The following is a 27751-nucleotide window of genomic DNA, read 5'->3' on the forward strand; positions in this document are numbered from 1 at the left end:
AATCGTCCGCGACATTTTGCCCTGCTAGTTCAGGAGCGAAGATGGAGGCGAGAGCAGGGTAAATACATTTGTAATCTAGTAGATTGAAAGCCTGAGGCTGGGAAATAATTGTTTATATCCGGTCCCGAAATTGACCGTTTATTAAATTAACGCGTTTCGCTAACACCGTTGGTACGCGGTCAGTGACTACGAAGCCTTGATATCTTTGGGAATTACTTGTACTCACTTGCATTTTGTGAAATATGGGAAAATGGAGCAAGCTGTGTTACTATCAATCTTCATTATCGTTATTATGGGAATAATGTCTTTGTTATTACAGAGTATAATCAAAAAAGCATTTGTATACGTACTTAAAGCATACAAAAATATGTATGGTCAGTACAAACGTCTATCAAATGATTACAAATTTAGTCGTATCGTATGGTCTTCGTTCTGCTGTTGATTCGAATAAGAGAAATGTGAACAGTTAACAAAAGTGAGAGCACGTGTTCTGTGTAAAGACCAGCTGCTGCATCCGTAATGCTTAAGATTACTTTATTCAATGTGGCGAAAGTACTTGAAGATTGGATTTTGCGTTCCCCAAGTGCAGTAAATGCAGTAATATACGTTCTTATAAATCTCCAATGACGAGAAACAGACGCATTCCTTACATGACCAATCGTGGGATTTTCAACCTGCAATTTTTGAACAGAATGACTTCAACATCCGAGTTCGTTTCTGTATAATTGAGATACAGTCTGCAGCTTAAGTTTGTTTAATATTTCAGCAGTAGCTAAATGGCTGTTAGTGCGTTGTGTTTATCGAGTCACGTGTCTCTCTGAACAAGATACTGTATGGTGCAAGAAGAGAGAGAGCAATCAAGCATTCATCTGATAGTTTTTATGTTAATTCAGACGCCAGCAGAAGCTGCTGAACGCAAGAGTTGCATTTTGTGGATAATACTTTCGAATTGGGATTCTTTGATATATATAATATACGATTATGGTGCACCATTTTCCTTTTCACTGAGGAAAGTCATATGGTTTGGACATTATGGCATGCCTGTTTCAGGAAGATTGAGTAAGATTATATGAAAATAACTGTGACAGAGACAAACGAGATAGACACATTTTGGAAGGAAAGTTTAAACAAAGTACTTGAGGAGCGACTATAGTATTAAAATTATTGACTTTCCTGAGAGTTTTGATCTCCTGAGCAGTGAGCATATCTCAAAAGCTTTAAAAACAGCAAGAGACAGTGAAGGGGGCAGCCAATCCTCTTAAAAGTGTTTCAGTTTATGGATCTTGGTTGTGTATTTGGTGGACCAAGCAAATTTGCAGGCCCACTTTGCTTTTGCCTCATTTGTTTGCTTCAAGAAAATGTAACAATTGTGCCACAGCTTTCGTTAAGGCTCGGCATAAAAGGCGAGTAAATTGGTTCCCTAAGCACACTTCCAGGAAGAAGTCAGGATGGCATACAAGCTGACACCAAGACGGTATGAATTTCTCTCACTCAATCGATAATTTGCATATTGAAGACTATTATTTATTTATTTATTAGCTGTTTTGGTAAATTTCTTAGGGTGACTATTTTTATTATTATGTGAAGATAGTATAAATGCATTAAAGTGATAAATAAGGCAACGCATTTGATAATGATATATATAATTCTGACAAGTGTTCTATCGTATCATATTTCTTGTTATCTTCTCTACTAGACGGTCATTTAGAGAAATATCGATCTCCATAAAAGCAGAATCAAAATTTGCTACCCGTTATATCTACATTCGCTCTGATAGGTTATAACCGTTATATAAAATTAACAGTATCAGTGAAAAGTACTTGTGTTGTAGCGTCAACGAAATATAAGACCATGTTCGTTGTGCAAATATCACCTAAAATAAATCATTGTTTAAAATGAAATATTCTCATGAAATGCAGCGACGCGGAAGTGCGCTGCCATACTTGTTTTAGATAATTGTTTCGGCATGAAACCTGAACGTTAATTAGAGAGCTTATCACATATGTTCATTCTGCAATTGATCATGCTATCTGGCCTAATATCATCTCATGTTTTGACTCGGTCCCATTGTGAGCCTTTCTGTTTTATATTTGAATGCTTTGTGTTTACAATGGTTTCCCGAAAGAAAAAAAACTTTGATTATTTATTTCTTTATAATGGAGGCAGGAGCCGCATGTTTGGCTTTGGGTTCAAATTTAACTATATGATCAGCCATGGTCGGCTATCGTAATGTGTCTGTGCAAGGCACCGTCCTCTAACTGCCTGAGCATACAAAACCTACTTGTGTTGCTGTGTCGTAAAATAACAAACAAAACTTTCTCTAAAAATGTTTGCTACCTCAAAATATTCTGTGGCATGTTCTGAAACAGACGAAGAGACTTGGAATATATAAATATTTTGCAATGAACATTTACATGGGACTAAAATTTACATATTTCAGCCAATGAATGCCAACAATTTTGAACACAATAGTCCCGTTTCAGTATAAAATGTTTCGTAACACGGGCACAGCCTTAAAATGATGCGAAATGACAACTAGACTATTCAAGTTGTTGTTGAATTAATTTTACTCGTAAACATAGTCAAACACCAATGATTCCGAGCACTAGTGCTGCTCTAAAGACATTAAGTGCAGATTCGTGCTTTTTCACGAGAACGTTATTTCAGAAATTCTGAGTTAATGCTATATTTTACAGGTCGATATTTTGAGATGTTGAGGTTGATGCTATATTTTACATGTCGATATTTTGAGATGTTGAGGTTGATGCTATATTTTACATGTCGATATTTTGAGATGTTGAGGTTGATGCTATATTTTTCAGGTCGATATTTTGAGATGTTGAGGTTGATGGTATATTTTTCAGATCGGTATTTGAGATGTTGAGGCTGATGTTATATTTATATTATTATAATTAAAAAGTTTAGATTTTGTTAAACATTTCGTCAATATTGTACAAATTTTATTTTAGTGACGATGAAAACTCAGAAAAAGTCGGGATAATAAAACACAATATTCATTCCTCGTGTTTATTTTGTTTAGTGATTTTGAGCTTTGTTTTTCATCTCAGATTAAACTGTTAATAAGTTTCCGATTACAGAGTGCACTCAAACGCTAAGCACAATCAGTATTCAGTGCTGGATAAACCCTTCCAGGGTCCTAAGCTCTGAAAATATGATGGTGCCCCCCCCCCCCCAACAAAATGTGAAACTCAAAAAGAAAAATATTAAAAGCTATTAAAAAAAAGTGGCAAATTACCAGTGTTGCCATCATTCCAAATCAAAATACTCGTACGTACAGATAGAAATGGTCATATATAATTCATACCATTTTATCATCAACGATTTGAATTTTCGATTGTGCTCCAGTTGGTCTGGTGCCCCAAGCGCGTGCTTAGTGTGCTTAACGGGTAATCCGGCACTGTCGGTATGTATACGTTAGTGTACTTGTATGTTAGAAGAGGAAAGGTTTACACGATAAATCGTCCTTCTCAAAGATCAAAGGAAGCTGATTTTCGTCAAGGATCAAAGAAAGAAAATCGTCAATTCAAAGGAAAACAATACTCATTTGCCACAGGAAACAACGTTTTGCAGCATATTATGTGTACAATAATAGCACGTTAAAGAATCCTATTTTGTAATTTGGCTGCTTGCAGTTGAGGCATATTGATATAGTATTGTCCGTCCGTCTGTTAGCCTGTTCCGACAAACTTACTAGAATTACTGTGCAAAAACTTCTGAACGTGATCAAATGAAATTTGGCCAGAATATTTGTCTATTGATATGTAAATCACCCAGTTACATTCTGGGATATTGGCGTAATTTTACTTTTCTTCTTTTTCTGTGAGCATATATTCAGACAAAAACAAATGAGGTTGACAAATACAGTTAAACATGAATATTTGTGTTCGTGTATCAATGACCTCGGTAGATTTTCGGACCAATAGAGACATAATTTTCCAATTTTGTTCACTCATTCTAGAACTGTTTAGACTTACCATTTTTTACTAAAAATAAACCCGCGGTTTTATTGCTGTCATGATTCCGAAAACTAAAGGTTTCCATGGAAACATTGGAAATAGCCACTTATCATTGCAGCTGAATTGAATGTACCTAACGATTTTCACCTACTGGACAGAGTAACAATGTAAAGGCAAATCAGACTGAGGCTGGGTTTTTATGACGGGGGGGGGGGGGGCAGTAAGAAAATAGATTATCATCATCGTCGTCATCATCATTGTTGACTTCGTTATCTGACTGGTTCTTAGATTTTGGAAAGAACCTGACACGGTGATTAACAAGTGAAGCCTAACACCTGTCAGTATTAATTTAGTTATAGATAAAGGACAATTATACTATCTGTAAGTATGCCTCGAGACTGACTAATAAAGATCTTACACATTATTTCTTATTACATATCGGATACACTATCTACCCCCTTAATGACTACCGATCCGTTTCGAATCAGGCATTTTGGTGATGTTTTCGCGTATCTGGGAGTATAGTGGAATATTTCTTAAGATTTATTTGTGCGAACAAAACATTTTTAAGTGGCAAACGAAAAGACTGATGACATATAACCATCACAGCTTAAACTCTAATATATATATATATATATATATATATATATATATATATATATATATATATATATATATATATATATGTATGTATGTATGTATGTATACTGTAGACTCGAAACGCATTGCGTGCATAATTTAACTTATACTGAACATACAATCCTTTAACTAAAGATATCGTTAGTTCGAATAGAGGTATACATCTCACAATTTCATGAGTAATGTTAGGTTGTTTATGAACTTCATCGGATGCCAGAAGATATTTTGGCGTCTTCGGTTACGGTTCAACTTTTGTACAAGTGTAGTGACTGAAAGGCCTGTATTTCTCATGGAGCCTGGTGGCTTATCGATTAGTGTCCCTGACTCACAATCAGGTTCGAATTAGACTTGGTCGACTATATGGTGTATTTCTTGGCAAAGTATTGTATCCCACCCTCCCGTTACTTAGTCATCCAAGTGTTGATGTGTCGTTAGTCACCAATGAATTGATAAATCAACCTGTCGTGCCTTTATTTCTAATCCTAGACAGTTCTCTTAAATAGTCAAGTTCATTCGTTAACTTAAATAACTGGTTAACAAATTCTTAAGTGTTTTTGATTTACCAATGTATCATTGGATGCATATACGTACAAAAAAAGGAAGTTTGTTAGATTCTCCATTTCCAATCTTTTCTTTCATTGACCTGTTTAGAAATAGTATCCAGTCCCTATACAATAGCGAAGTTAAAGAGCTGCAGAAAGAGTCCCATTGCTTGAGTTAACTTGATCATGTTCACCAGACAATTGAAACATCGCTCGCCATTTCTGTCAAGTCAATAAATAACTTCAAGGAAAACGCTGAGGATATTTTGTGTGGGTTTGCCAGATTGTATTTGTCACAAGAGAGGCTTGCCACCCGACCCATGCATGCAAGCAATTATGCATTTTGGGCGTCATCTCTTAGGCAGCTGCACACTTCACACAATAAATCATTTTCCCCCATTTTTATTCACTTGATCATTTGCACTTTGCAGCTACGAAACAATAGCTAGCTTGAGTGAAAGATCTTATTTTAGAGAGTCAGGCGAGTGTTGACAACATACTATGCTATGCGATATATATATATATATATATATATATATATATATATATATACACAGCGTTATGCTATGATTCATAACTGTACCTCCCTGTCCCGCCCCACCCCGAACCATACCATACGGTACCATAGCATAGCATAGCATACCATACCATACCATACATAGCTATTGCTGTGATTTGCTATGCTGTGCTTTGCAAAGCTACGTTTCGCTAGGTCATAATATAATAAATACTACTCAGTACTATATTATACTCAGGTTTAAAACATAATATACTTATAATTAAGCCCGTTTATATTAGTTGCACTGAGATGAAATCTACGCACGCTCTTATTGCGCAGAATGTGTTTTTCAACGTTACATTTACCTTAGGCATTTTCTGCGATCTTTATACTGAGACATTGTCGATCCACATTCGCAGATCATATTGTTTTTAAACTCATTTTTAACTGATTGTTATCTCGTTCTTGCATTTTTTTAAAATTTATTTCAATAAATTTGTAACGAATTTTATATTCTCCGTGTCCATATAAAGTTATAAACATTGTCACGATACGTTCATAAATTGTCTTTAGTTTTTCTTGGGTCCCGTTCCCCTATAGCAATCAATTTTCTTCTGTTCCAGCCTTTCGGTTACGAAAGCAGTCTACATTATAGGTAAGATAAAACTTGGGGGTGGGAATTACATGAATAAAACTAAACTTGCATCAGTTTTCTTTAAGATGCATACCATCATCATCTTTATTTCCTTCCATGGAAGATTACATGATATAAGAATAAATCATCTGAATACAATCAATAAATAAGTATTTTTTAAAAAAATGCTATATTACGAAATTCTTACACTTTATCAGTCAACAACGTGTTCGTCAACTGCATAAGTTGCAAGTTACAGTACCTTATTTGCAGAAGATAGCGGCACACTGCATGACAAAGTATGCTGCATACAGGACGAATAGCTTGGAGTTTTCTTTGTCGATTACACCTGAAGGTAACCTTTTACCTAGAAGATACTGTAGTTGCAGCTCATCTTCTGCATTAAATAACGTAACGTGCAGGCTCAGAGGAAATTTATCAGATAGGAAATCCCAGAAAGAGTTTCTAAAATTCGACATATATGGACAACTAACACAACAATGAAGTATCAAGTCTGTATAAACATTCCCACATCTAATACACTTATCAAGTTGTGTTTGAGGAACAGCAGCCCATAGTTTAGCTACATATGTAAATACGTTAGTGTGTTGTCTCTACACTAATTATAATGCTTGTTCAGCATCCTAGTACGATATATTAAAGAGGAATCGTAAATGTGAAATAGTACAATAAATATTTTTGGAAAAAAGTAAAATAATAAAAATTGATTTTTGTGCAAACCTAAGCAAAGTGCAACTAAGCTATTCAAAAAATATTCTGCGAGTTATACGAGCTAACGTAATTATTCAAACATCTGTGTCTCTTACCCTTCGATATGTTTTACTACGTATCGATGTATGTAAATCTGAAAGGCAATGTCACCGTGGGACTTGTAAAGATTGGTATCAGCTTGTAAAAGGAAATTAAATTGTATGCAATCGGATAGCCTGTTGTTGTCGTTTGAATTTGATTTGCCCGTAACATCTTCCGTTTCTAAAAATATGTATTTTGATTGATGGGGCAAACAATGAGTCACTGTAGGTAGAAATCAATAAACACTTTTAGTAACGGATAAAACAAATAAGTGACAAATGCTCTGTGTGTGTGTGTGTGTGTGTGTGCCTGTGTGTGTGTGAGAGAGAGAGAGATTATAAAAAGGCCTTACTGTTTTTTACGTCTTTGCTTTTTGCCACTGTTTTTCCAAGCCCTGAATATTTGTAAAACTTTAAACTTTCGACAGTACAGCAAAAATACCAATCATACGATCAGAAGCTATTGATAATGTTTTCCTATCGTCAAGATGTACATGGTGTAAAACCGGTTATGCAGGCTAGGGAAAAAAATAAAGATAACAAATTACATAGCCACAATGAGTCAGGAAAATTGACCTTTCACTCATTGTTTTACCGTACGGATTTAAGCCGCTTATATTCCGTTTACTCGGACTTTATCCACAGTCATATAATGTAATTCTAAACTCAACAATTTCCAATTTTGCAAAATAAAGTTTCAAAAATCTGTTAAATAAATTTGTTCTTTAAATGTCTCCAACAAGAAAACAGTTTCAAAATAATACTAGTCATTGACATTAGATGGATAAAGACCGAGGCAATCACCTACTCAAATGTGAGATCATCAACTTCTGATTGGTTAATCCTATCGAACACGTCGGTGAGACGATATTTAAGCTTGGGAGATGTTTTAAAATATCTAAAACGTAGACTCGTACTTCAAGGCCTGTTGGTGAAATTGGGTCTAAATCGCATATCAGGTATTGTGTTTTCCGCAGCTACTTATGCGACGCATACGTGTACGGCATATCTTTTCTCTATATCTTTTTCAACAATATACTAATTCCTATGAAAGATTGATAAAGAACCTAAGAAATGTTGACACGTCATTATGATACGCGTTCAGCCGATTAAAAAATATGCTCGAGTTTTGTTTTCAATATAAGAAGGAAGAAGAATAGTTTCATTGTATTCGTGTATAAACATGTTTATAACATAGGTCTATTGATATTTGTGAGAAATCAAAAATATTATGTTACTATTATAAAAATTACTTTTAAAAATAAAACTTAAATTAGAAGATACCTAAATTTTGTTTTATTGTCATACCTTTATAAACAGAAAGATATATTATGCAAGGATTTTTTTTTCTTTACGTTTTTTTATTCTTCCAAAAACTTGGAAGAGTCTGGAAAAGGAACCCTTATGGAAGGAATAATAAAAATGTAGAAATGAGAGACATCATTAACAATATAAGTACATCACCCTAGTTTTCCACCCCCATTTTTTTTAATTCTATGTTTATAACATAGGTCTATTGATCTTTGTGAGAAATCGAAAATATTATGTTACTATTATAAAAATTACTTTTAAAAATAAAACTTAAATTAGAAGATACCTAGATTTTGTTTTATTGTCATACCTTTATAAACAGAAAGATTTATTGTAAGGATTCTTTTTTCTTTACTTTTATTTATTCTTCCAAAAACTTCACAGCACAACCAAGGACAGAGCATGATACTTTTGCCCTTCACTTGAAGTGGGCGGTTTGCTTGAAAATTTTGTGAAAGACCGCAATTCAGGAGTTCCACGCATTTCTTTATTTTGAGGTTTTCATGTTTATATTTTATCAAATTGCGAGGAAACATCTGTGTTGCAAAGTGCATTGGGCTTGGTAAATTGTTTTTCTGGGTTGAACTGTACGATTGCATCATCTTTATTAGCAAAAATAATGCAACAGTTTTCTTCCGCTTAAAACTTTTGAACTATTGTCTCGTTTAACCAGACCTTCCGTTTGGTTTTGTCAGATCTTCACCATAATATGGACGTGGTGTAGGTCTTTTGAAACGAATTTATAACTCAAAACGAGGCTCAACAACGTGTTGATAAACGCCTGGTAGACACGTTAGCGTTCTTGATACAATCTTAGATCATGTAAAGTACATACTACGCATGTTTACGCTTATCGCATTGATAGTACTGCTAAAATTCGCGGTATAGAAGGTGCGTATCACCCATTATGCAACAAATGTATACCATACCCCTCACTTAGTTATAGATCTCTCAGACTCACGCGAGTCACGTTGAATGAACTACCTTAACTACTGTTTAAAATATAATGCTGTTTTTGTTACCTCAGCATGAGTCAGAATATTTTCTAAAACGCATGCACAGAAGACCAAGTGAAATGTTGAAAAACAAAATTCTACAGAAGATTGTCTGATAAAATTTAGTGATTTTGAAACATGTTAGTGCTCTCTCTCTCTCTCTCTCTCTCTCTCTCTCTCTCTCTCTCTCTCGTGTCTTAAAAGAATGCTTAGAACAATTTCATGAACAATGTGCTCTGTCTTGGGTAACAAGATGTTAATTTCCATGCAATAAGAGCTTTAAAAAATGAATATGTCGTACGATTTCACCATGAAAAAGAATATCATGTGCGTAAAAATGTATGTGATTCAGAAAATTTGGTAAAAAGGATAGATTAGTGAAATTTTAATTTATATTCCAGTCATACGGGGGGTGTATAAAAAAAATACCCCAACAAAACCACGTATCAAAATTAAATAAGGAACAAATGACAATATAATGATACTATAATGACAATATAAATGCTAAAGTTCGCCCGCCCTTGTGAGAGAAAAGAGGAAGTATACTGCGACAACGCTGAGAGTGCGAAGTGTTTCGTAAATCACATGCACTGTAATGTATTTAATTTTTCGTAAACCACCAATCCGTACATGTCATAATTGTTTTATATTTTTGTTTTCTGCAACTTTTGGTACACAGAATTGGATTCTTATTAATATAATTTTACAACTGTATTACTTACTAAAATTAAAATGGTTTGTTTTATCTGCACTCATTTGTACAAGAGTAAAATGCAGAAAAAGTTTGCAGGCATTACCTAATTATTATTTTAAGTTACATCGATCTTCCTTGAGTGAATCTTGCCGTATTTATTTTTCTCCAAATGAAATAAACAATATAGTCGAAAAACTGAAAAACATTATTCGGAAAACTGGAAAGTAATATTCTGAATATATCTGTCTAACACCAGTATGTGATTGGAAATGAATTTGTACAATAAAATGTACACTGTCTTTAAAACAAGGCATGGTCTTAATCAGCTGTGACACAGTAATACACTATATATGATTATATCATCGACGTCATACTGTGTTGTTGTTGTTGTATGGTTTAACGCCATTTTTCAGCACAAGATAGGCTATACATGGCGGCCAGTATAAATGGTGGAGGAAGAACCCGGGGAAAATCCCGGAAAGAACCGCCTACCCACGAGAAGCTACTGGCAAGCTTTCTCACTTACACACATTGGCCGAACCTGAGACTCGAACCCACGCAGAAAGGGGTGAGATGGCAATGATCCGTAACGTTAAGCGCTTTAGACCACTCGGCCACTTGGCCACACGGGGCCCCCGTCATACTGTGTACAACCCTATGAGAAAGTCTGTCACTTAATTTGACTTGGTAATTGTCTCCGCATTAGTCCTTATAGAGTTTTTAACTTCTGACTTTATATTCATTTATTACACCACGCCGATTTTGTTTTTCGGGACATATGTCTATAAGAGGTCATAAAAAGAGCCATTCACTTTCTCATTTTTGTTTTAAATATAAATCACTTGGTTGAGAGATCTAGCATGGAACTGTGCATAAGGTTCAAGTAAATTACAGGGACAAGTTTTATATATACTTGGACAAACATTTCTTGAGAGAGAGAACAAAATATTCATGTGCGTATTCGGAACGACACTAAGATCGCCCGCATTAGCGCCTCCATAGAACATTAGCACTGCATTCGGAACTACCTCAGTAATTTATGTAAGACTAAAACGTATCTCGACACAGCAACCGCAAAGAAAGAAACCTCATTCTATTAAGACTACGTTGGCTATTTCTGCCATTCGGTTGGCTGTAAGACTGACCGAGATATTACGACACTGCGCCATATTCGCTAAATAAGCGACTCTGCTATCAGGTGATTTACAATCCAATTTTGGATATTATCCCTACGCCGACCAACTCTGAGGTCACGATTGTATGATAAGTGCAACAAATTAGTTCCAAACACGTGGTTCCATTACTTTGTTAATTTTCACGACTTACCGAAGTCAGTCTAATAATCTTTTGGAACTAATTTAAACTAAACATAATTCTTTCAAAACTGTGTTAATATGTGTTTTTGCAAAGTGTAAAATTGCCATGCTTATTGCAGCACTGCCTTTTGTCAAAACTTCATTTTCGAAGGTGTGTAGTTTTGCACGTTTTAAAGCTCCTTAATTTCGGAGGTAAGTCAATCTTGCTTGTAGTTCGCAATCCCATAAAGCCTAAATAGAAGCAATAGGTTTATTAAATAAAAAAGAAAACTATCTAAGTTTAATATTACGAATGAAAAAAATAGTTCTCACATTCGTAACTTCTTGGTCAGTCCTTGTTTGGTAAATAACCAAAGTGAACCGAAAAGGAACTATCCATATCCGTGGGAAGTATGATCCATAGGATTGACCTCAAAGTTGCGAATGCTTGGCACTAAACAAGCGGTAGTCATGGTTCTTGTAGGAAAACTGGCAGCCGGATACAAGGTGCAGAGCCTAGTTTATCGCACTTTGTCAGAATTTTTTAAATGTTAAAAACATTACCTATGTATTGTTATATTGTATTATTAAACATTTTTATATGGTGAAACTCAACACGACAGTTATTCTTCGGTTAGATAAGGCTGGTTTAATTTAAATCTATATTACATTATTTTCTTTGCATTCATCTTGGAATAATTGTCATGTGTGTTACCTTGAAGTTAATCACAAAATAATAATAATAATAATAATAATAATAATAATAATAATAATAATTTTTTATGTCGGTGCTCTCCAAGCAATACAAATTTCTTAAAGTTCCCGAAACGATGATTTGTTTCTTACGCACTGGTGATTCCTTTGTTATGAGTAACTGGAGAGCGACATAAGACTACGAAATGATTAGGTTGTTGAAAAATGGAAACCCAAGGCTGATGCCTGAAATTTAATATTAAAAATGCTACCTATTCATTTATACATTGTATTATTAACATTTTAACCTGATAAACTCAATATAATTACATTTCTGTTAGATAATAGCTGGTTTGATTGTAATCTATATAACATTGTTTTCGTCGCATTCATCTAGGAATACTTGATATATGTCTTTAAGTTTGAACTTGACTACAATACAAATGAATTGCTCTCCGGTCAATAAAAATGTCTTGAGTTGCTAAAACGATAATTGACAATTCCTTTGTTACGAATACATGGGGAGCGACATAGGACTATGACGGTGGGTAGGTCATTCAACATGAAAACCCAAAGCTGATGCCTGAAATTCGTTTTTCAAAGAGAGAGAATTTAACAACTGATATTTCGATCCAGAAATTGTTATTTACCTCCCAGGCGCGACGATGTTTGCTCACTGATTTATTTTTTTTTTCAAGAAAAAGATTAAGTTGAAACCTACATCGTGCCATAATTCAATCAGGTTTCAAAATGGCGACAAAATCTCAACGGGATAGGGAGATTAAATCTGATAAATGTGTTTAGGCAGTTTGCGCGATCGATGCCAGCAATGATTCATCATTTATACAGACTTGCTTTTTGTGTCGCGAAAACTCCCAGCATTGCAAATGTCACATAATCCGTCTACCGTGTTGGTTCCAACGAAAGTCAATTACAGATTATTCGTGCTTGTGGAACGGGTTAATGTAGAAATAATTTTGTATCAAAGTGCAGATAGTCCTAGACCTCTAACTCAGTGGAAGAGAATAAAAATCTAAGGACAATTACGAACTAAAATATCGCCATATGACTGTCGATGATCGACACAGATAATTGGAGCTTGTATGGCCTTTATTATATGGCAATTCCAAAACCATGCAAGGTGTCTGTGTGTGTGTGTGTGTGTGTGTGTGTGTGTGTGTGTGTGTGAAAACAACATCATCATTATCATAGTATAAATATTAGTAATAGTAGCACAGGCATATATTGTTATTGTTCCTTCTTGTACTATTAGTAATAGTACAAGTGGTAGTAGATACTACAGCAATATATTGTTGTTATTGTTCCTTGTAATAATAGTGGAAATAGTAATAGCAGTAGTCGTAGTAGTAGTATTAAAGGCATATATTATTATTGTTTATTGTAATAGCAATAGTAGAAATGTTGTTGTTCCTATTTTCCGGTTACGATAAAAACCGAAGGAGCAGAAGCAGTATTAGTACTGATAATAATGTTTAGTGATGGCAGTAATGCAGGAAAATTCCTTTGTATGTGGACTCCCATTAGAATTTAAGATATGAGTAATTAAATATGAGTAATTAGACGGCAATACTTTCAAAATCTGTGCAGGGGATACTACCAGTAAAATATATTTACACGGTGATCTCTGTCAGCTTTCATTGAGGGGTTGCCTTCTTCTGTCGTTATAAAATCATTGATATGTTAATTTCATACCCATACAAAGGTCATATTTTGCATATTTATAAAGATTATTTTTTCAAATGAAAGGGTCATTTGCTTTTATTAAATACTGCGTTTGAACGAAGAGTGCAACAACAAACAACAACAATAATAATAATAATAATAATAATAATCATAGCAATAATAATAATAAATTCACAGATGTATGACATTCGTTTTGTGAAATTTTAGAAGCTGAAAGAGGAAAATGTTTCACACAAAGAAGGGTACTTTAACTTTTTTTTACGACAAAAAATCAAAGAGACGTTTGCCATCGAATTCCCAGTAGACTCTCACACATCAAGAACCATGCGAAAGAGCGCTGCAATCATTTGTCTTGAGGTCAATAAGTCCAAATCTTGTATTTGTACTTGTCAAGTGGTCTGAATGCCGAACTAGTCAATATGTAAAGTTTATTCGACACATGCATGGTAATTGCATTTGAAATGTATCAATACACAACAGTATCTTCTTCTAGCTTCTTTTTGTTTTCAATTTCTCGCATATACAGTTACACGTGTAGGTAATACAAAGATCTATAGCCACAAAGAGGAATGTCTATAAAACAAGGAATGGCCCTAAAACAGGTCATCAGCTAGACTACAATTCATGGAATGACCCTAAAATAGGTGATCTGCTAGCATACACTTCACAGAATGGCCCTAAAATAGGTTATCTTCTGATATACACTTCATAGAAATTCCCTAAAATAGGTGATCTGCTAGCATACACTTCACAGAATAGCCCTAAAATAGGTGATCTGCTAGCATACACTTCACAGAATAGCCCTAAAATAGGTGATCAACGGCATACACTTCATGAACATAGGCGATCAGTTGTGCATACACTTCCTGGAATGGCCCTAACATAGGTGATCAGTTGTGCATGCACTTCCTGGAATGGCCCTAACATAGGTAATCAGCTTGGATGCACTTCATGGAATTGCCCTAAAATAGATGACCAACTTGATTCTTCATAGGATGGCCCTAAAATTGGTGATAAGCTGGCATAGAATGGCCCTAAAATAGATAATCAGCTGGCACACACTTCAAGAGATGGCCCTAACATTGGTGATCAGCTGGCACACACTTCACGAGATGGCCCTAAAATAGATAATCAGCTGGCACACACTTCAAGAGATGGCCCTAACATTGGTGATCAGCTGGCACACACTTCACGAGATGGCCCTAACATTGGTGATCAGCTGGCACACACTTCACGAGATGGCCCTAACATTGGTGATCAGCTGGCACACAATTCATGGAGTAGCTCTAAAATAGGTGATTAACTGGCATACACTCTCCTACCTCAGTATGCAATATTCATATTGATTAGGCTGCTACAAAGTACATTCGTGATGCTTCTGCGCTGTTACATGTTTGTTTACATTATATTTGCCAGCCTAGCCCAATGCTTAACTTAGATTCGTCCGTGTCATTCAACAGTGTACCTACCGTCACAGGTGTCCGACGAAAGCTTCTAGTTGAAGACAAGCAATATCCTGGAAAAGAAAATAAATCATATAGAGTGACTCAGATTACTGCTTCGACTCGTTCCGACACTTGACCGGGATTATCATATCAAAACAGAGATAAGGTTTTAACTGTGAACAAAATCTGTTTCACTAGTGACCCTCATCCTCTCTGGCTGTCATTCCCGTTGATAAAGGCACTCAGCAATACTGTATAGATCATTTTACTCCTGATATATTTGTCTTATCAACAAGCTATCGTTTATTTTTCTAGGCAGGACCAAACTGAATTTTCGAGTTACAGAACGTACGAATTGTTCTTTACCGATAAATTACGCTTGCGCTCAGACTGACGGTACATAACAGATTTACGACTCTACGAAACATTCCTAAATCAATTTTAGAACAGAAGTAGATTCAAAGGCAAGTTTTTGCTTAACATTCACTTAATCAACTGTCGAAATTGTTTTCATTACCTCCTGGCTGACGAGATTCTTCGCGGCACACAAAAGTCAACGGCAAAAGTTGGTTGGTTCAAAAGTTAACTCTTAACCTTTCCCAGCAATTGAACGAACACAGTTTAGTTGACTCATTATTTAACTTATTATTTTTAAATGAAATGGTATATATTGTGACCATGTTTATTTTATGTATTACGTTTTGAACCAATCAGCTTTCGCCCTGTCTTCTGAATGCCTCCAATTAGCTCTTTATTCTGGTGGTTGTAAATTTTGTTTTCAAATGATTATAAGTGAACGGACGTTTGATTTGAATGAATGGCAAGTAGAAACTTTCGTTTGCACTATTAATGTTCTCATATAAATGAAGGAGTGTCTCATAGAGTCATTTATAGCAGAAAGTACATGCAGTCTGTAAGCGAGCACAGCATTGTCTGACCAAGCAAAAATTCGCATAGTTCTTAAGTTTTGTAGCCTGTAACTTATAAAAGTAAACGATGGCTTGATGAATAGAAAATATATCAGGAGTAAAATCAGCCATGAATTATGTCTGAGTACCTTCGCTGACTGGAATAGCAGCCATTGATCGATGGTTGGGTGTTGAACAGAGCGTTACTCACCTTGTCTTTCATAGAGAAAGGATCCAGTGACAGAACGTGTTTAGCAATAACCTGAAGAACTTTTGCCACTCAATGTGATATTTATTCTTCATTAGGCTATTGCTTTTCTTTCGACACTAAACTTGTGTCGACCACATGCAAATGCTTTTAGATCTATGTAAGAGTGCGAATGTTATAGGGTCAGTCCATGAAACCCCTTTCACTGTGAATTATTTGATGATGTTGCGAGCCTGAAACTCAGATCAACGCGAACAGTGTGTGTGTGTGTGTGTGTGTGTGTGTGTGTGTGTATTTTTAACATAGCTTTGACAACCTTTCAGTCATATCGTTATATCGCTACGATATCTGCAGTGTGGCAATTTATAGTGATGACTCGCACTGGGGCATCATGCCGCAGACATACCCAGTCACATTATCCTGGCACCAGGCCGACCAGTTCTAACATTAACATCTTAATGATGAGCGCCATGCGAGGCAGCTGCTAGTACCATTTTTATAAATATTTGGTATGACTCGACCGGGGTTCGAACCCGCGACGTCCCGCATCCGAAGAGGACACTCACAACACTTAGGACACAGGAGCGATCCAACGCTGAGAGGGGTGATATGGATTATACCCCAAATGCTTGTCAGTCGCTGCCATTCTGGTCATTTCGGTTATTTACGAAACAAGAATTCAAGGAGGCGTTACGAATGGTGGAACTATTGTTTTCAATTGTAATCCCTTGGTCAAACCCACAGTCGATTCGATTGTAAAAAAATAGTAGAGATGATCCGAACAGATTTGGTTTCCTTTTTGGCAGTGAAATTGCCGGCGAACAAAATATTCGATGTTGTAGTCAATAATTGCGCCTTAATACATCCGAAGCATACTTTTGTGTGGCAGAAATAGCCAAGGCAGTTCCGATTATTGAATGATACGAAGGCATCTTCGAATGTCTAAATGGTGCATAGCATCATGTAGTCTAGCTCAGCTAGACTCGCTTCGCTACACAGTATATTCGTCACACGAGTGTCTGTTAGTTTATTTTGTGTTGTTTTTGTGATAGTTTGCTCTCTTTTTTTATATAAAAAAGTACTTTTCTAGTAAAGCCAGAATGTAGCTTTTCCAAATATTGGAAAAGTAATTTCATTGGCTGATGAAACTTGCACAGTTTTGTTTATGCGATGACTTTATACCCGTGAACAGTTTCAGTGGCTGGTTGAGGCGGGTCTCCTGTATAGCTAGTGGTGTTAAATTGCATCCTTGTTAGATTTTCAATCTTATTTTACTTAAGATTGAATAGTTATGTCTTGAGAGAGAAAAAAAGAGATGTTTTTGCAGTTTTACTTCCATTAGCGGTGACCTTGTGGTTAGAGTGTCCGCCCCGCCCGAGTCATACCAAGGACATAAAAATGGTACTAAAAGATGCCTCGCTAGGCGCTAAGCATTACGAGGCTAATGTTAGGACTGGTCGGCCTGGTTTCAGAATAATTAGACCAGCAAGATGTTCTCCACCTTCTTTTTTGTTTTGTTTTGTTTTGTTTGACTGGGGGTGGAGACCAACGTTATTATGCACTACTTGTGCTGAAGCCGTCCGCACTATGTATCTTCGGATGATCGGACCGCGCGATATTAATTAATAAATTTATTTAGACTAACCTTTGTATCCAGACGGTAAGTATAATCCCTCTTCTAATGATCCACAGCGTTAAATCCTTTAGAACACACAGTTTTTAGTATAAATCCCTGTCAGAACAGAACACCTGTGTATTCATCGGCTGTTGACCTCAGATTTGAATTACTGACGCATGCGTGTAAAACAGCATCACCACTCGGAAAGAGTAACGCGTGAAAACCTTCTTGCGAGGCATATATCACTGGGAACTTACTGATGCTTGGGTGGGAGCTGTGTCGTTACGGCAGAAATTTAGGACAGAGACAGAGAGAGATACGTCATGTCAGAAATGTGAGATAGAGTGAATGATAAATAAATTGTAAAAAGACCACAAACTGTATTCAGATGTGAAAATATGCTAACAATAATAATAATAATAATAATAATAATAATAATAATTTATTATTATTACTAGTGGTAGTATCTTCAATCATATTTAATAACATTTACAATGGTATAAATGGATTTTATGACATACATACATATCTACATATTAATACTTTTCAATACTTATAAGAAGAACATGGTTATTATGATGCCCCAGGATAAAGTATTTTCTGTGGTTATTGTTGCTTCCAAAAGGACACCATTGATGGGCCATCATCTCTTCTTACTTTATCTTCCATCCCTCTGATGAGAATTGTCTTTGTATACTCGAATTTTCGGTCGACAGCCTTTTCACTTATAGAGTCTTTCTTGCTCTTCCCTTTCTTAGATTTCCTTCTTGATATCTTTTTGCAATTATAACAGACGTATATATGTATTATACATGTATGTATTATTAAATACCACTGTAAATGTTATTGATAAAGTTCATCATACTAATCATGTTATAAGTAATGTTAAGTATTAACATGTATGTATGTATGTATGTATGTATGTATGTATGTATGTATGTATGTATTCATAAATACCATTGCAAATGTTATTAATAATGTTTATCATAATAATCAAGTTCTTCTTATAAGTACTGTAAAGTATTTCTCACATTTCGTTGAAAGGGATATACAGACGTATTTCGTCAATTTATGTTTTATGTCTTGCCAGGCTCACAGTTTATGTTTTATGTCTTGCCAGGCTCACAGTTTTATGTTTTATGACTTGCCAGGCTCACACTTTATGTTTTATGTCTTGCCAGGCTTACAATTTTATGTTTTATGTCTTACCAGGCTCACAATTGATGTTTTATGTGTAGCCAGACACAATTTGTTTTATGTCTTGCCAAAACGATAACAACGCGTTAAGTTGCACCACGGATGAAAACTTAAGTGTCCATTGATAAGGAGTATCGCATATACTCGCTTATAAGACCAACCTTACTGCAAATTGCACAGACCCAGATCTACCGGAGGATCTTGCGCCGGCAGATAGAGGTCTTTACAGTTTGCTAGGACTAATTAGTAGAACAAACACATAGACTCTGATCTGCAGGCGCATTATGCGACGGATGATCAGGATCTTTCTTCTTTGCAGTTTAAGTCGACTTATATCTGAGTTCAGATGTTATGTTAGAGGACTTCGTGTATTTACTTGTAAGCTTGTATATTCTACATTTATATATACACCCACATACATACATACATACATACATACATACATACATACATACATACATACATACATTGAAATTACATGCAGCAATATGTCATTATTTTATCTATTCATGAAATTATCACAATCGTGGCTTCTTTCTTGCAGGTGGACGAACTTTGCCGTGATTCTTGCGAGTGCTTTGCAGTTAGTGTCACCAAACCTTTCGTGTCCTCCATCATGTGACTGTTTCTATGTTGAGAAGGAATTACGCCGCCATCTTGAGGTGAGGTGTTTCGTTCCTCAACTTGACGATCTTGATGTTTCTCCTTTAAGGTCCGTGACTGTAAATTACTCATTGCACGTGCATTGCAGTTCTGACGCAACGAGTGAGCTGAAAAATTACGCCCTATCTGCGTTACATCTCTGCGTGGATTTATCTCTCCACAGTTGTAAGATTTACTTTCTCCAACGATATGCTTTGCATGGGCTTTCGGTTTTGAAAGGGTTGTACGTTGACGGAGCAAGTGACATATCTATGGGAGTGCAGACATTTTCATTTAATCCCTACTTACAGAGTTTAAGCATCGTCAACAGCAGACTTCTTCACCTGCCTGAAATATGTGATCTTCAAATGCTGAAAAATGTAAATATGTCTGGAAATAGTTTATTGAAAGTTTCTAATTCTGGGTTGGTTTGTATGGATGGCACTAAAATTCTTAACGTAGAGAACATTGATTTATCCAGGAACAAGCTCAAAGATATTACAAACTTGATTGAATATCCCCGATTCCCCATACTGGAAGCTTTGTATTTGTCTGGCAATCAGATACATTTTGATGATACAAACGGATCATTAGCCAACATCGGAGACTTGCAGACGCTGGACTTGTCAAGTAACCAGATCAATTCTTTACCAGCAGATTTGATCAAAGACAACCTTAAGATAACGGATCTCGATCTTTCCAATAATTGCTTGCAAAATATTCCGAGAAACTTTTTCGCTAATTCCCAGAAACTTCTCAGGTTGAATCTTAGTCGGTGTTGTTTAGACAGCAGTGTTTTACCCGAGCTTGTACCAGTAAAAAAACTGACTCATTTATATTTGAGTCACAACAATATGGGAGTTATTCAGGAATCCGGTGCCGAGGCATTGAAGGCAAAGGCAGATTTACTTGTATTAGAACTATCCTTCAGCTCGATTGAATCCTTTCCCGAGTCTGCATTACAGTCTCTGGAACAACTCGTCGAGCTCTGTTTAGATGGAAATCGGCTGAGCTCAATATCAAGAAGTTTATTTTATGGATTGAAATACTTGACTCGATTGGATTTACAAAGCAACCGGATTGAAACTATTCACTTCGAAGCTTTGACGTCCTTGGGTTCCCTGACACATTTAAATTTGTCATCCAACTACATCAGAGATCTACCAGCGTTTCCTAACTTGTCTTCGTTACTTTACCTCGATGCAAGTTCGAATTCTGTCAACAACTTATTCAAGGGTACGTTCGATGGATTAATCAATGTTAGATCCATCAGCCTACGAAACAATTACATTAAGTTTTTAGCTGATGGCATTTTCACCTCTTGTCCTAAACTGGAAGCACTGGATCTTTCCAAGAATGAGATTGAATTTATAGAAGCAGAAACCTTCAGAGACCTTCCACTGAACACACTATACTTAGATCACAATCGCCTTTCGGAGATTGGAAAGACATTCATGTTTATGCCGAAGTTGGTAGAGCTCTATTTAAGCTACAATCGGATTAGTGATTCTATTCACAATGATATGTTTCCACAAACTTTGGAAATATTGGATCTTTCTCACAATAGGATTAATACAGTTCGACAACATGCATTTAATGGCATGGATAGGCTTCGTACTGTGAATTTAGTTTCCAACGATCTTCGAACCCTAGCTGAAGCGTCAGTTGCTGTCTCGACTGGACGTTTCCTACAAACCAGTTTTTATATTGAAGGGAATCCCTGGCAGTGCGATTGCGAAATTGTCTGGCTCAGGAGATGGTCTCCTCCTCCTCAAGGACCGCTAATTCCAGATCTGAATTCCACGTGGTGTACTGGTGCTTATCAATATCCATCTGCACCTCTGAGAAAAATTCCGGAAGATAAGTTCTTATGTCAGTACAGAAAAATGTGTAATGTCTCGTGCGTGTGCTGTGGATACACCTCGTGCTTATGCGAATACGAGTGCCCTGATGAATGCACGTGCTCAAGGAGCAAGGACTGGAGCTCAGAGCATTATATCATATGCTCAAATAGCAACGTGACAAACATCAAAAGGAACCTACCCAAAATCGCTAGGGATTTAGACCTTAGCAGAAACAACATTACAACAATTGAGAGTCTGAACTTTATTGAACTGAGCTATTTGCGTCACCTAGATCTCAGCAGAAACATAATCAGCGTCCTACAGAACATGAGCTTTGTTGGTCTGAAATCTTTGCAGGTGTTATCCCTCTACAACAATAAAATTGAATTGATAGAGAAGGGGGTATTTTTTTCTTTGGAAACTGTAAGAGAAGTACTTTTACAGAATAACATGATCAGATACATAGAAGACGGTGCATTTAATGGTATGAAATCGTTGAATTTGTTGAATCTGGCGAATAATGCATTACAAAAGGTTGATAATTACATATCTCACCTCATGTTCTCAATTCCACGCTTGTTTCTTCATGACAATTCTTGGATATGTGACTGTTTATTATACCATTCATTAAAATGCGTGCCAGCCGCATTCGTGAACATCACTTCTGATAAAACTCTTGAGAGTGATATTTCATGCACTCTTCTTCAAAATGAATCTACAGTGCAAACAAGTCTCGTATCTTTCGGTTCCAGCTGCCCAAAGAAAGTTATTGATGTAATTAAAGGAATATCTTACAATCTTACTTCACCTAAACAAACCGTGCAAACAGAAGAATACAATTCGGTTGTTACAACAAACCTTACCGACTCAGATGTGCCACAACTGGTGGAAACAACCATTCGAGATACAGCAAATATCTTCGGAGATCTTAATATAAGCCTTTTCTTTCCTGCCCTTTTAGCGGCTATTATAATCTTATTGATTATTTTTGTCATCTGCAGGAGGAATTTCGTTAAAGTCTGGCTCTACGCAAGATTCAAGTGCAAAGTAAGTAAAAATGACGTTGTCGAAGACAATAACAGATATTTTGATGCATTTGTGGCCTATAGCCCCAAGGATGAAATCTTTGTCATTCGGGAGCTTGCTCTTAGACTCGAACGAGGTCGACCAAGTTATAAGCTCGTTGTACAACATAGGGACATTCAAAAGAATGCATCTATGCAGGGTTTTATACAACATAATATAAAATCAAGCAAAAGGACAATTATGATCGTATCAAGTGATTGTTTCGAGAGCGAACCTTGGTTTCGGTACGTTTCAAAATATGCAATGGAAGACTCCCCAGACAGAATAATCATAGTTGTTCTTGGAGAAATAAATGAGGCTGAATTAGCTCAGCCACTGAAATCACTGCTCAGGTCAAGACAATGTATTCATCAGGAGGACTCATGGTTCTGGGAAAAGCTAAACTATTGCATGCCAGAACCACACAGTAGTTCCTCAAAGAGAAAAGGTACCCTGACAGAGACTCAACCGTACGCAGCTTCGGATCTGTCTGCCATGAATTATGTCATGATGGACAACGAAGCCTATGAGGAACCACTTTCCGTAACCTCTCAACCTTTACCGTCTGTAATCGAATACGCTGGAACTTCGTTGGCATATAGTTTGGAATCGGACTACAAAAGTTGCTCAGACAGCTCCAATGTGTATGAGGAAATTGCGGATTTTAAGGTCAAACCCGACTCGTCTGGTCAGGATACACTTGAGACTAAAGCAGACTATGTTACCCATGCATTATAAGCTAATTCAATAGTTAAGACGAAACTTAATTGTTAATCGTGATACTCATCTGTTTCAACATCGTTGTATGTAATACATGTAAATGATGTCACTTGTAATTCGATACATGTTTATGTCGACGGACCTGTTGTTACTTGTACCGCTCATTCAAGGTGGTTATTTAGTTCACGGTGTACGTAATTGTATTCCTTTCTGAGCTTCAAAAGCATCCGAATTACACCGAGTGTTAGCTGGTTGTGCCAAGTTGGTAGTTGACATTGCTTACACCGTATCTTGTATGTAAAACTACTTATCCTGTAACTCTTGAATCATTCTATAATCACATAGAATGGTAGTAAATACGTGATTCACAACGCCATTGCCTTCACAGATTTCCTGCATCTTGTTCAAAAGACATTGTCTCGAGTTTTCTGTAATTTTTACAAGGTGTGTTCAAAACTTGCCTAATAGAACTAAATTTTAATCTTGTCGTTTTTGTTTCCATACTTTCTGAAGGAAGTGCAGTAACCTTGTATTCTTTTCCATCAGCTGGAGGCGTTTGTTAGCGTGTGCGAGCATGCGTGATCTCGCATAGCGCATCCTTAAACACTAAAAACAATTTATCAAACATTGAATTATGACTGAGATGGTTTGTAAATTTTTAGAAATGTTTATGTATTTGTGCATACTCTACGGGTCGGAAAGAGATTTGCGTGGGTGAGGGTGGGTTGGGGAGGTTATAAGAGATTGAATAGGTGGGAAAATCATGTCTCTGATCCTTCTGACTTCTTGAAGATTTCTAGATAATATCTTCATTCTTTCAGTTAAAGAGAAAAACAATTATTTGACATCAACTTGGTGTATATACCATCCATATCATACATACTCAAATTTGCTTTGATATTGTTCAGCAACGCAGAAGGTTCAATGTTTGACTATGTTTACAACTAGTCTTGATAATACAAACGATTCATGTGGACACTTAAGGTTCTGCTCCACGTTAATTAAGTACTAACGAAATAGGGACAAACATACGGTGAAACTGTCTGCATTTACAAGAACCACAGTGCAAGAAAGTTAGCCTACCTCTGTGCTATGTTCATGTACTGTGACTGAAATTTCCTTCTATGTTGAGTAAGGGAAACATAGCGTCGAATAAAAAGTTCATTTGTTAAAAATGGCTTCTCTTATGCTATATTTTTTTAAATAAAAAAGGAGTCTAATATATACCCGCGTTAGCTGTTATTTACAATAGGGCAACTTAATTTGTTTTGGTTGCATACTAGATTCTGGAAGTGCAATAAATGAATCATAAGTTATAAAATGTATGGAAAAGTTATTGGTTAGTTTTCTTTCGAATTTACCTCTGAAGTCCATGAAGTGAAAGTGACGAAAATGAGCATGCAGCCTTTAGAGATGCCCGTCTAAGGTAAGGCCAACCCGAGTACTCTGCAACCCAAATTACACTCTACAATCATACGAAATATCAAAGGAATTAATTAATTTTTGATACCTAAGATGTACAAGGCATTTTATAAGTTGCCATAATTTCCATCGAGAAAAATCTGGCATATTGTTCTTTTTTAAGAATCACACAATGTGCAAAGCAAGAAATGGTGAGTGGACTCTTAAGAAAAAGATAAACATCTGTGCAATTGTTTTCTCCTTTTAAGATCATCATGTATCCTTTTTTTTAATTAAACGGTACATATTGATGCTGGATGTGAAAATATGCAATGATGCTTATTTTGCTTATACAACATACCCTGTGGCAATAATGTGTTTGAAACATTTTATGTTTGGTAATTAGAGCATAGAACTAAAATCAGGTTTTTAAAACTGCTAGATTAAACGATGACAAATACAGCAACAGTTTTTATTTTATTTCATTTGTACAAGAATTGATACATCAATAGTGACACATCAGATTTGCATACTTCATATACTGGTGTCATTACAAACTTTTAACCCTTGATTTTTAACCCCATGAACCTGATCCGTTTTTTATAACTATCTGAATTGTACAATTTATCAGTGATATCTCGGGAATAATTATGGCAACTTTCTTGTGGAGCAGAAGGGATATTAGCTTGAGGGAGACTTTAGGAAGTGTCAGTACTGTTCTGTGAAATAAATGCATGATAATTTTTGCGAAGGATTGCTTAGATACTTACGATTTGAATGTTTCAGCTATACAACTTTCGTTTTTTTTTTTTTTTTTTTTTTTTTGGTCCTTATGGTTCGGCTCCACTGTTATTAAACTCTTATACAAGACGGGCATGAGTAAAGAAATTTGCGTGCACGTGGAGCTCGCATAATAGCGATACTATTGGGATACCTTTCTGATACAGACTGTGACTGAAATTTCTTTATATGTATTATCAATTGCAAGAAACAAATTACATGTAATTTCTTTTTAAAACCATTATTGGCTAGCTTTTCAGCTTTTATTGTTTTCTTCTTCAGTTTGTCTCAGAAGTTTAAGAAGCCAATGTCCACACTGAGCTAGTACCGTTTTGAGACATGCGTTTCTGAAGGAAGGGATAACCGTATAATCCCCAACCAAAATTACATCCATCAATCAAACACCCAAATGAAGGAAACTTTTCACGTACAACATAAGTGCTGAAATTTTATATTTATTTTCACACGGTCAGTTATCACATTCTGAATTTTGCCAGTTTGAACTCGAATGTAATCTAGTGAATGATTTGTTTTATACTTCATTATGTACATGGTCAAATAATAGTAATGCTCGTATTAATGCAACTTTTGCAATATCAACAAGGTTCATATGCAAGATATAGTCCATTAATTACACGGCAAACGTTTCTAAATGCCCCCCCCCCCCCCACGTAAAGACAGCTTATTTGAGCGTCAATAAAACTTCTGTAATCTGGTCACTTGTATAAAATGGTCATCATGTGTTTATCTGGTAACTTATGTACGAGCGCGTGAACTTAGTGGTTAGTATCCTAGATTCGTATACAGGAGGACTAGGTTTGATTCCGATATCATGCTGGATTGACTACCGTATTGTGTTCTTAGGTAAATTACTTTAAATCTCAATGACCAAAATAAACTAGCTAAAGCCACTAAGCAAAAGAACTGAAAAGAACGGCTCAGCCCAACCAATCCAGAACTGTTGTTGTGGGTTTCAGATGCACGCCATCTGGATAGCGAATTTTATGTGCTTACGGTGACCATGAAGTAATGGTTCCCTTTCTTTAAATCAAAATATCCTGTCTTTTTCTTTAGTCTCAGAGTACCATTTTTTTTCTTAGACTTTGACTAGGCATGCAATAGAACCCACGAAGGACCTCTGTTTACTTTAGATGTCGTGTATAAAACTGAAATCATAATGATTCAATCAAAGTTGTAACAATGCCAAAGAAACCGAACTAGTGATATAATGACAAATTGACTTTTAGGTTTTAGTAGTGCAAACCAAAAGTAATTATCGGAAAGATATATCAAATTCTTTACGTTAGAATAAAAAAATTGATAATTTGTCCGTCTTACAGTTTCGCTTCGACAAGTATCCGCATGTTATTGATTGAAGTCGAATGTAATTTCGTGCAATGTTTTCCCTCGATAATGTCGGATTAGGCTGGTGTACAAATAATTCGAGAGGACAAGGTAATCGATATACGTTCGGCTATCCTACAGTTTTTCGGATAGAATGTATCGTCTTACTCGGGTACAGTTGTCTAAGGGACAATATTCACTTTGTGACGGGCGATTTTACTTTAAAAGTTAAAATTGTAAATATAGTTAAACTTGTAACATACTCCTGACTTGATGAACAATAATTCGAGTTGATCAACAATAGCCGATAACGTGAAGATTTCAAAGTAAAGTTCGTTTTTTATAACCTCCAATAAACCCATTTTAGTCTTGTTTTTAGTTATTTATTTTGTTTGGGGAGGATGGAGGTGCAGTCCGCTAAAAACAGGTTTAACTTTACTTCCATTCCTTAGAGTTGTTTCGTATAGTATGAACACCTTTGTTCGTGATATCTCATGATTTAAAAGAAATAAATTAAGGAATGTGTAAATATTGTTCGCATCGAGTTCGTGTATGAAGAAACTTAATTTTGCTGTCGAAATGTGACACTGGTATTGAGAATGTGCCATAAAATGGATTCGTCTTAACGTTGAAAATACTCACTGAATCGTTAATATTTATGTCAGTTCACTTTGTAGTAATGTTCACGTGTTCTTTGCACTAAGTGTTTGATATTTTTCTTTGATAATAGTCATTAAATAAATAATTTACCACCAATGTAGGCTTTCTCGACTTCTTCCAAGAG

At 35.9% G+C, this 27751-nt stretch overlaps 1 protein-coding gene across 1 annotated transcript; it reads left to right on the forward strand.

Annotated features, from left to right (window-relative positions):
• Positions 1-170: 170 nt before the first annotated feature.
• LOC149786270 (toll-like receptor 6) lies at positions 171-27723 on the forward strand. The gene is made up of 2 exons (XM_089976648.1): positions 171-1474; positions 19716-27723. Exons 1-2 carry the CDS (start codon positions 1449-1451, stop codon positions 23458-23460), a joined length of 3771 nt encoding a protein of 1256 aa, XP_089832774.1. The 5' UTR covers positions 171-1448; the 3' UTR covers positions 23461-27723.
• The last annotated feature ends 28 nt before the right edge of the window (positions 27724-27751 follow it).

Source organism: Sinohyriopsis cumingii, chromosome 12 (genome assembly GCF_028554795.1).
Source record: "Sinohyriopsis cumingii isolate HCF-2022 chromosome 12, ASM2855479v2, whole genome shotgun sequence".
Taxonomy (NCBI): domain Eukaryota; kingdom Metazoa; phylum Mollusca; class Bivalvia; order Unionida; family Unionidae; genus Sinohyriopsis; species Sinohyriopsis cumingii.

Bases quoted from the DNA above. Each gene is read 5' to 3' on its own strand.
- LOC149786270 (XM_089976648.1), top strand. From the start codon at position 1,449: ATGGCATACAAGCTGACACCAAGACG. The intron at 1,475-19,715 runs GTATGAATTTCT...TCTTTCTTGCAG, and splicing joins TACAAGCTGACACCAAGACG to GTGGACGAACTTTGCCGTGA.